Source organism: Pithys albifrons, chromosome 2 (genome assembly GCF_047495875.1).
Source record: "Pithys albifrons albifrons isolate INPA30051 chromosome 2, PitAlb_v1, whole genome shotgun sequence".
In the NCBI taxonomy this organism is placed as follows: domain Eukaryota; kingdom Metazoa; phylum Chordata; class Aves; order Passeriformes; family Thamnophilidae; genus Pithys; species Pithys albifrons.
The window spans coordinates 54886725-54898337 of NC_092459.1; the positions used below are offsets into that span (position 1 = coordinate 54886725).

The window sequence follows — 11613 nt, forward strand, 5'->3', positions numbered from 1 at the left end:
GCAGTCAGAGCTGTCAGCTGGCCTGACCCAGCTCAAGCCAACTGCTAATCTGAGAACTACTCTAAATCAAAGCCTAAATTTAGGCCTAGCTAAGCCTATAACATCCTGTCATGTTGGTTTATAACATTAGCTGGTGTGATGAGACACCAACACGCTGGAAATTGCAGGGCCAGTCTCTCAACTAGGTGGTCCTGAACAGGTGGAAGAATCCCAGCATGTACACAGCTGAGACAGATACAAAATACAAAGTTTGTATAATTGCTGTGTATTTTTCAGGATTCCTGTGCTGCTGACACAGAACCATCCATTTTGGAAGGTGGCAAGCAGTTTGGTCTTTCGAGGAACAGCCACATTGCAGTTGCATTTGATGACACCAAAGTGAAAAACAGGTATGTTGTTTGTTTCAGCAATGAATTGTGTTGGAATAATGTCAAAATAAAATGGCATAATCTGAAAAAAGATCACATTTCATGACAAATTCACTTCATGAAGCAAACCTAAAAAAGCATTAAAGCTGACATCTAGGCAATGAAGTGCCCACCTAACTAGCTATCACAGAAACAGTTTACCTCTTTGTTTATAAAGGTTTGGACACATACAGATCCCATACTGATTTGCAGAGAAACAAATGGACGTCACCCCCCTAAAGTATAACTATATATAAATGTCAACATGCAAAGGAATTCCATGAATGGTTTATAAAATGCAGCTATTTTCAATGAATTTGTGAAGCTGTAACTTGTTAATTGTTCATTTTTGCTCTGAAATCACGTTAACAAATGTGCCATGCTCCACCACTAAGCAATTTTGTTGCTTTATAGTTTACAAATCCATGAGGCTCACACTCACTTTTTCCTATAAAGATGTTGTGCTGCATATTTTCACATTATGCTAATTTTAGAAAAGTAGGAATGATCCTGGCCTGATCACTTGCATGTAATGATTTTTCACATTTGTATTATCAACTACTTTAGGTACTGACTTTGCAGCTTAGCTTGAGCTAGGTTATTGATGTGTTGCCAGACAGCCTTAGCTTCTAAAGAACCTAAATAATTTCTTCACAAGTTCTTTGCTGTAGAGGAGGTTCTCAGCATTGCCATTCTGTCTGAGGGGTCAGCAGACCTGCTCAGACACAACCTCATTTTCTGTTGGGAGGAATCAGTGTTTTATGTCTTTATTGTAAACTCTTCTCTCTGCATCTTTAAAAGTTTTGCAATCTGTCTTCAGGCAATGCAACTCATTAGAATCTCAAAATTTGCCAGCTATCACTACAGCTCTCCTCTTTTTGAGCATTAGGTGTGTGAATGATGGATAACGCTGCTGGAATTTGACAAGTGCTGGGATTTTTCTAGCTACTACAGCTGCAGCTGTGAACTATATTTTGAAATTCTGTGCCAAGATTGCAGTTTTGTATTTCCACAGCAAAGGGACTAATGAATAGTCACATGTCAGGGGTCAGATATGTGTGAAATGCAAGTTGCCTATAACCAAATTATTTTTCTTGAACTCTAATGGACAAGTAAAATTGGGCACTAACTGTAAAGTCTTTTTAGAGGAACACAAAAAGGTAAAGCAGATGAATTTGCTGCCTGACTCCAAATATCTTTTCCTTGTTTACTGATTTCCTGTTTGTTTGATTTCCAGACTTACCATTGAATTTGAAGTCCGAACAACAGCTGATTCTGGCTTGCTGTTTTATATGGCCCGCATCAACCATGCTGATTTTGCTACAGTTCAGATAAAGAATGGTCTGCCTTACTTCAGTTATGATCTGGGAAGTGGAAACACCAGCACCATGATTTCCAACAAAATAAATGATGGCCAGTGGCACAAGGTATAATAGTCTCTAATGCTAAATTATTCTTTGCAATGCTGAGTGAGCTTTTTTTTAGCTCTAAGATATTTTCAAAATGTAGTCTACACAAGCCAAACTTTACAACTAGGATTTTCTGGGGAAAAAATATCTAGCAAAATTCATGTTTTTAGATTCACTGGTACACAGGCATTTATCCTTCAGGAAACACATATTTCTGGACATATTTAAATATGTCCCATTTATGGTAAGGAACTGAAGGAAATCTTCCTTCCTGCCTAATAGGGCTAAGGTGAGTATCAGCTTACAATGATGGAATATATCATTAAAGCCAGTTGTTTCTACATTAATAATGTCATTGTTAAGCCATAGTGCTTAGAATAAAGAAAAAAAAAGAATAATAAAGAAGTAAACCTTCCCTGTATTATTAATTCATTAGGGAATAAATATGATATACATGGATGTATTTGGTAGCTCCTTCTATGACTTTATAAGAGGGAGCATTATATGCATATGGATGCTAAGAGAAGGAATAACATCACAAAGATGAAATTTAGTATTAGTGGGCCGAGGACAACAGACACATATAATCATTAGGTAACATGCTGGAAGGTACCAATAAAGACAGAGAAGAAAAGAATGCATGTAACTATGTGCTCAAATTATATACTATAAGATACATTGAATTTTGTACAGATATTTGGAAATGACCATCCACTTCTCATCACCAAATGAGAGAAAAATCTAATTGCATTTTCTCTTAAACTTTAATCACTTAATTCCCACTCTGTTCTCCAGGAATCATATTTTCACTGGATTTTTAGTCATGAACTTTTTGATGATAGCAGCTGCTCTACACAAAGGTATTTCATAAAGGGGAAAAATGAAGTTGTAGTCATCATTTAACTGTTTTATGTAATGCCTATGAGCACTGACAGTAGACCAAGGCCCCTTTCTGCTAGTCCTTCTCTACATACAGAAGAAATGTTTTCCTTCTTCAACCATTGTCTCTTTATTCTAAGAGAACTAGCTGGAACGTGAATTTTTTAATGGAAAATTGTGCTCCTTGGACATACACCTTGACACTCCACAAGAAAAAGCCCTTTGTTTAGATCCTATTTCTATAGGGACAATGAAGACAAGATCAATTCCAAAAAGCACAAAAACAATCAATTAGGAGAGGAGAGGGAGAGGGAACGGGAGAGAGAGAGAAGAAGAAGGAGCGGGAGAGAGAGGGAGAGGGAGAGAGAGAGGAGGAGAGAAGGCCATATCTTTAAGAATAAAGGCCACAGTCTTTGTGTCTAAGAAAGCAAGGGCTTCTCCTAAAAATAATCTTTTTTGTGAAAACCTTTTCTCCATTTGAAATTATTTATGCTAAAGCATTCCCAGTAGTCTTACAGAAGCTGCTGCTATCTGTGTAGGTCCTCTGTATGGGTATCTCTTCCCAGTTCCTGTTCAGTCCCCTTATTCTTCTTCTGCCCAAGGCATAGTTACCCATCTCAAATTTACAGTTGCCTGTAAACACCAAGTTCAGTCTCTCACCTTCAGGCCACCTTTGTTGGTGTTCAGTCATTCCTATTGCATGACAGATATGCTGCCACACTGAAGCAGAAGCAGTCATGCTAAAGAAAAGCCAACAAGTGCTGTTTCTCTCTTTGCTACTCTGGTGAGCCAGCTACCATGCTGTTAAGAAGTCTGCTAATATGCATAATGCATTTATCCCTTTTTTATGCAGAACTATTGTTATGCTGATTTGTAGAGATTTCAATATAAAACTTTGAAGACATTGGCCTGTGGTTGCTGGGGTAGAATTTCCTCAGCTCTGCAGCAACTGTACCTCTTCCATGTGATTCACAGCCCATTTGTCTCAACAGAAGCCATAATACCAACAGAATGTAGTCAGTATTATATTTACTCTAGCATGAACTATGATTTGAGGCATGTCCAAGCTAGTGGAATCATAAACTCAATATTGTCTGCAAATGTGCACTGCAATAAAGATTTGCAACCAGAGCCTTTAACGTTCAGCATTTACTACTCTCAGTACTTAAAATTGCTGTCTAATTTCAAGGAAAAAATGATTGTGCCATGCCTATTATAACATAACAATGAAGCTTTTTAGCAGAACCTGAAATCCTTTCAGTAATTTTAATAAATAATAGTCATAATGCTTCTTGACCCACATGCAGTTAAAACACAATCAGATGTTTGCAGAAAACTTTGCTCAGGGGCTTTGTTGAACAAATATTGTCCACAGTTGCTACCATGGTACTTCTGTAACCACTCCTACTACTTTTTCCTGCATTGTTATATATTTTGGACTGTAAGACCAGTTACAACCTGGAAATGCTTTGTTGTCAGAAAACAATCTGCAATTGTATTGCATTTGTGTGTCTTTCTAGATACAAGTAATTCGAACAAAGCAAGAAGGAAACCTTATAGTAGATGATATTTCAAACGGGACTGTTAGTCCCAAGAAGGCTGATATATTGGATGTGGTAGGAATGTTGTATGTTGGAGGATTGCCCATTAACTACACAACTAGAAGAATTGGTCCGGTAAGTAAGTTTGTTTAGATTTTATCTTACACTCCTTAAGTATGTCTTGATTGGTACCAATGTCTTCCCTGTTTTGTTTTGTTTTTCCATCAGACTGTTTAAGAATATGGATAAAATGGACCTTAGTGGAGGTACACTACATTCTTTCAGTGGAAAGATCTGACTCAGAATCCAGTTAATGCAACAAAAAATAGAAATAGAAACAGCAGAGTTACTTGCTGTTTTGGAAAAGCAGAAAGTTCCATACACTTGGATCACTACACAGCTAGAGTATAAGTTCTGGGTACCACTTGCCCTTTCTTGTTTCTGTAATTCATCTAGAAACAAATGCTAATAAACAGTGAAAGAATCTCTACAAGAAGCACCAGAAGCCAAAATTACTCTGAACAAAGTACCCAGTAGTACTGCTGCATACTGTAGTGATCAGTTTTGTTACTACTAAGAGTGAAGAACATGTTTTGAAGTAAGGTCATGAGAATTCTGTTGTCCTCTTTCTGTTTCCAAACCAAATGTGCATATATCAATTTATCACTGTATCAGTTCAAATGACCAGCTTCCATGCTGACACGGAAGATACCTTGACAGAGAGCCCAGAGAAGTGAATATAATTTGGGCCTAAACTTTGTAGGATTAGCTAGGAACACTGTACTCTCTCACCTAAGCCATTTACTGCATCTAAGTGCACAACTGCATGTCAATAATTTTATTTTTCTGAGGCCCTTCCAGCCTCACAGGATATGCCAGTATCTGAATCAGAGAAAAACCTCTTCCATGCCTTATTCCTCTCTCTGTGCTGAGGGTTCTTTCACAGGAGTAGACAGAACTTGAGTAAATTTGATTACGGCAAACAACAAATTAGGCATTTAGTGCAGCACAATTCAGATACACAAAAAATCAAATGTAAGTAGCAGCTCTGTCTGGGTTCATCCTGGCTAGTTATACAGAATGGGTAAAGAGGAAGCAAAGTACAAATCTGGTAAGAAAACAAAACAGACTCCCAAAGAAACTGCACATGAGTAAATACTGTACTAAGGTGTTTATGGAGTGGCAAATACTAGTCTATAGAGGGGCAAGAGTCCTCCGGTCCAGGTGGACAAAATAAATACAAAAAAAGAATTCCTAGATCCTGCTTGAGTAAGTCTCTGTAATAACTCATGGGTAGGGAATGAAGGGTATGAGTAGTCACTCTATATCTGAGAGCTGTATCCATAAAGAAAACTGACCTGTAAGATCATGTTTCTCAGCAAATAATGGATTGTGCAGAAAACCCAAACTGAGACAAATCTACTCATCATTTGGATTTACGAAGCCAAATCTGAGGCACTGAAAAACAAAAGCAATACGTAACTGCCCACAACATATAATTCTTAGTACTATCAAATAATGCTCTTTGAAATGTATCTGGAATTTACAAATTTTAATCTAAGGAGAAAGATAGCACTAAACCCTTACCTACTGCTCTTTGTCAGAAGTAATGGAGGGAACCCATGCAGATAAATGGCTCAGTCTGGCAATAACAGTCCTGTCAGATCCTGACAATCTTTATGTGCTTTGGGATTTAAATAAAGCTGTGACTTTAAATTTCATGTAAAAACCAGTCCTCCCTTTCGAATCACTCTCAGTAAAATACACCAGTAATGTATTAAGAGAGTGTTGTGTTGTAGGCTTCATGTTGATGCCATGAGAGACCCAAACAAAGTAGGACTCTGAGCCAAGTTAGTGTGAGATAAGATAAAAAAGCGAAAGTCCTTTAATATCAGGCCTAGTGCCCACAGGAATACATGATGACATGCATGTCCCCGAACAGTGATTTCTATTGTTTTTATAATATGATCTATCCAATCCCTACTTTACACATTTCTTGGTCCAGCCCCGGTCCCACTCCTGTTCCACCCCCTTAGGATTTGAGTCTGGGGTCAGTGAGACCTCCTCTTCATCAGTCCTCCTCTTCCTCAGGCTTCTAGGTCACTCTGCCCTGTGTTCTGACTTCTGGTTTTTGGCTTACGTTTATGTTTCATTCTGCAGGCCTTTCTGATAGTTTTCAGTATTCTACCTTGAAAACAAGACGAAATAACTAAAAGAATTTGAGCTACTTCTATGTGGCATAGGTTGGCATGTATAAACATTGAACTTAAGCTGCTAGAAATATTAGCACACTAAATCTACATTTTACGGCAGTTATAAGTACTTCTAAAATCTATGAAAATCAAAAATCAAAACCCCCATAGATATCAATGTAAAGGCTCTGAAGCAAAGTAAGTTGAAAGGATACGTTATCTTAGTTAGGGCTTTCCTCTAAACACTTATCAACCTTTTTAGACAGTAATCTATTATGTAACCAGAGGTGGGTTGGCTTCTTCTTCAGTGCAGAAGATTGATACCTACTTGTTTAGTTTCAGCAGATGTCACATTTTGAGCACACAAAACTCTTCTTTCAGCGACAGAGGTTACATTACCTGTTACCAAGCTAAGGTATAACCAGATTTGCTTTTCCATGGGCAAAGGGAAATTGCAAATTGGAGAATGTTACAAAGTTGTCTACAAATCTTGCATTTCTGTGGTTTATTCTAGCAGTAAAGATGGCAAGATTTGCTTTCTTTTCTGGCATTTTTCTTTTTTGATAACAAAAATTGTTTATCTGGAGATGACTTTCACTTAGAAATTACGGAAAGGTCTATTAATGAAGAATCTGACAGAAAGCATTGTTCAGTTGAGAATTGAATTTATTCACTGATGTTGCTCAAAGTCTCGCCAAAATTTTGTGCAGGTGTATTTAGCTGTAATAAGCCTTATAATTTGGCAGTATGTACAGCTTTGATTTACAAAAAAATTCTTGGAAAGTCTTTCAATTACTAATTCAGGATATTGTTAGAGGAGGTAGGGTGCAGAGTCAAGACTTTTCTCTACAGATGTGCCTGTATTTGCACATATTTCTAGGCTATAATTTATACACAGATGTTTATTTTCCTCCTTTCTACTGCACTGCTTCTGAATGCATCTTCTTTTTCTTCCTCAAAGTACAAGTTTTATCATTGTCCACTCTCCCACTGATATCAGGGATAGATTTGTCTAAGTCAAAGATCAAAGCCTTTGTCTGAATCTGAGAACCAATATGCAGCTTCTGCACAACTTGGGGAGAAAAAGGGAAGGCCCAGTGCAGAAGCCAAACTAGAGTTGCAGTTTGCTACCCTGCAGAGGAGCCTCCATATACCTGAGCACATTCCTCACCTACATCTGCCTCTCCGGCCAACGAAGTGGCTCTTACCACTGCGGTCATCAGACTATGTGCAGTCAACAGCCTTTACACAGGGTCTTTGTTGGTTTTAGTAGCTGTGTACCTGCATTACCTCTATCTTACCATGCAACGTTAGGCCCACAGTAAAGTGATTAAAGGAAGGAAAAAACCAAAACCCTAGTAAAATTACCAGCAGCCCACGGAACTATATCCAGTATCTTCATCTACTTGCAACCCCATAACCTAGTCAATTAAAAAGGTAAAGTATAGGCCATTAAATTCCTGCATTGCTGATGTAATTTGCTATGTTTCATTATGCGATGTATTATTTTATGTCCCCCTCCATTAAGCCAAATAGATGTGACTCAGATCACATAGCTGAAAAGTAATGTAATTCATCTTCAGTATGACTAAGATTAGATTCCAATTACAATCAGGTATTAAGGATTAGCCATGTAAAATTCAAGTTTTATTCAGTTCTATAAATCCAGCAGAGAAGCAGAGGAAATGTACTTTTTGATTGCATACTTTAGGCTTACTTTGCACAATTATACATTTTGTTTGAAATATTGACTGCAGGTCATCTATAGCATCAATGGTTGCATCAGGAATTTTAAAATGACAGAATCACCTGTTGACCTGGACAATCCAACTTCCAGCTTCAGTGTTGGAAAATGCTTTGTCACTTCCCAGAAAGGGACATACTTTGATGGAACAGGCTTTGCCAAAACAGGTAATGAACAACAATTCTGCTGATAGGCAAAGAGCAGAGAAAGAGAAGATTCTGCTTTCAAAAACTTCCAGTGCTACATAATTCCTGCCGGCTGGAGGCAAAATGAGACCAATACTTGAAACTGTTGCTGATCATTTTTGGTTTTCTCCCCTAAGCATAGAATATGATACTCTCTAGAAAAGTCTCACACTAAGCATAACCACCATAACAGTTACTTACATGATTTCACATGAAATGGAGTGCATTAATAATGCTAAGTTTGTTACTCCACAATACTCACACAATTTTGTGTGATTATTAGGAATAATGTATTAAAGGCTTATCTTCATTTTATTGTTTTCCCTTTTCTCTCCAAGTTGGTGCATACAGAGTGGGAACAGACCTGCTTGTGGAATTTGAATTCCGTACAACACAAATGAATGGTGTTCTTCTAGGAGTCAGCAGCCAGAAAATGGATGGGCTTGGCATCGAATTAGTAGGAGGAAAAGTGAGTAGCAAAGCTGTTTTATCTCTTTATAAAGACTGGATTTAGAGAGCACAGGTAGTTTAAATGCAAGATTGCTACTCCAGTGTCAAGGCATCTCAAACACTCTCAGGGCTCTCTCCTTTATGCAACACTTGCCACTTTCCATACAGCTAAAGGCTCTTAACTCTTTCAAAAGATAGTTTGAACAATTCTGGAACACTTGAGTTGCCTAAAACGGCAGTATCAGGTCTTAAATTAGTGACTATGAGAAGTTTTGAGGAAAGGCTTTGTCATTAATAATACTATGTTGTTGTGTATATCTTTTTCACAGTCTGAAAAACCAGTCATTAATCTGTCATTATAAAGAGCTTGGGGTTGTGGTGGGGCTATGAAATACCCTAAAACTAAGACCAAATAAATGGGAAAATGGCAATTTATACAGCAATTTTATTCATTTCCACTTGTGTTTATCTCAGTGATATAACCCAGATCCCAGAGAGAGAGAGCAATTCACACAGAGTGTGGTATTAAATTAGAGCTTTGGTGTGTACAGTCAGACCATGCTGACTTTAAACAGCACAAACAAAAAAGAACTTTTGAACTGTTTTGAAAACTATCTGACTTCCATGTCATGTTTTTCAGGTGATGTTTCATGTCGACAACGGTGCGGGCCGATTCTCTGCTGTCTATGAGCCAGATGCACCAGGCAGCTTGTGTGATGGACAGTGGCACAAGGTTCTTGCAAACAAGATCAAACACCATTTAGAGCTGACTGTTGATGACAGACAGGTGGATAGTACCAGCCCAAATAAGGCCTCAACCTCAGCAGACACTAATGACCCTGTCTTTGTTGGAGGTTATCCTGGTGAGCATGTAACACTCAAACTATGCTTTGCTTATGCTCTAGTAACATTGCCTTGGTAATGGCTCAAAGAGGGGAACAAGTGGACTCAGCCATCTGATCCTCTGTGAATCAGAATAATGCTGTGGCTAGTCTGTCCTCTACAGATACAAAGTTATTTCTGCAACTCTTTATCAATCACATAGATTTGTATTGAAGTGCATACCTGTAGATGAGCATTGAGAAACGAGTTAGGCCACAAATTTCAAGCCACTGAGAGAAGTATTTCCAGCTTCCCTGTCCAACCACCCTCGCTGCTATCCATCCCCTCCTTCTTTAGTGGAAGAGATGCACTCAGATCGCTGGCTTTACTATCAGCAAGAAAAAAAAAGCCAGCATGCTTGAAAACTGTCAAAACAAGTCCGAAAATTACATTTGAAGTCCATCCTGAGGAACTGGCTTTCTTTTGACGTTAGGGCCAAGAACTGCATCTATTTTGGTCTTTTTTATTTACTTTGTTATTCTGTGTATAAATAGCTTGAGAACTTGGTTATCACTGGACTTGCATGCATTCATCATACACCCTTTGGAGGTAGCAAAAATGGCAGCTTAAATCTGTCAGATTCTGCCACTGTCGTAGTAGGACAGAAAAAGAAAGGAGACTGGATTATTATCTAACATAAGCTTTTATTACATTTACTGATAATTTTTGTAATTTTTTTACTAATGAATATATACAGCAAATAAAGCATTCATGTATCGCTGGGGACATCTGTTCTCCTGCAGGACTCAAAGACCAAAATTAAGTATCAACTCAAACTAACATAGTTCCTTTTTTCTTTTTATTCCACTCTTTCAGACGGTGTGACCCAGTTTGGGCTGACTACTAATATCCGTTTTAAAGGATGTATTCGATTTCTGAAGCTCACCAAGGGTACTGCAAAACCTCAAGAGATTAACTTCAGCAAAGCTTTGGAGCTGAAGGGTGTTCAGCCACTGTCATGCCCAGCAAACTAACTGTCATTCAGCCAACATGGGCCTGTTTATATAAGAACTTCAGATTAAGAAAAAAATCTATATCTACACTGCATTCATAATAAAATGTCTTTACTGCAATTATTTGTTTGTGGTATATTTCAATGTCTATTTCCACGTACCTCACAAGAATTCATAAACTAATCCCTTCCCCCATCCTCTTCCTTAAGGGAGCAGAACATAGAACAATAATTTCTACATATCCCTTTCCTTATAGCTTGAAATGCAAATGTTTCATTGTTCTTGTGATGAGTGAGACCACGTATAATGGAAAGTGGTCGTGTTTTATGGAACACAGAATCACAGAATATCTCAAGTTGGAAGGGAGCCATAAGGATCATCGAGTCCTACTCCCTGAAATGCTCCCTAAATGCTTTTGGTGAGGTGGATCTGTGAACTTGTATTCCTTTACCATTCTAAATACAGTGCATTTGTGTGCATGCACAGCTCTGCCCTTCATTTTCACTTTGTTTGAAAAAAATTATGATTTGGTCACTCCCAAGAGCTTTTAGAAAATCATTCTGACTGTAAAGTTTCCCATGAAGTTTCACTGAGCAATCAAAATTTTATGTAGTCTACATGGCTGCTGTCACACTATAACTATGGAACAAAGTGCAGGAAGGAAAATGTTACATGAATTTGGCATTATTGAAACAAATGTTGCACCTAAAATTTCTGCTTTATCACTTGAACAGCAGTGGATTTTGACAGATGTTATGTTGGTTGATGTTGGAAGATTAAGTCTCTAATGGTTGGAGTACAGAACCAGATTCTATTACTTACCTCAAAGTACAGTTTTAAAAGACCCTTAATAAATAAATTTGATACTGCCTCTCTCTCCAACTACACATGAACTTGAAGTTACATATAGCAAAATTCACAAACCAAGTTTTTAAAGGAAGATAAAATCTTGACACTTGGAGCAGAATGGT

The 11613-nt window shown here is 37.9% G+C and overlaps 1 protein-coding gene across 1 annotated transcript in view; it reads left to right on the forward strand.

The window, feature by feature from the left end:
* Positions 1–10754, forward strand: part of LAMA2 (laminin subunit alpha 2) — a 369190-nt gene extending 358436 nt beyond the window's left edge. The window contains exons 58-64 of the mRNA XM_071549053.1: positions 277–389; positions 1645–1834; positions 4216–4371; positions 8186–8339; positions 8696–8826; positions 9448–9670; positions 10506–10754. Coding sequence (XP_071405154.1) covers positions 277–389; positions 1645–1834; positions 4216–4371; positions 8186–8339; positions 8696–8826; positions 9448–9670; positions 10506–10663 — 1125 coding nt within the window. The 3' untranslated portion in view covers positions 10664–10754. The remainder of the gene's footprint in view (positions 1–276; positions 390–1644; positions 1835–4215; positions 4372–8185; positions 8340–8695; positions 8827–9447; positions 9671–10505) is intronic.
* The last annotated feature ends 859 nt before the right edge of the window (positions 10755–11613 follow it).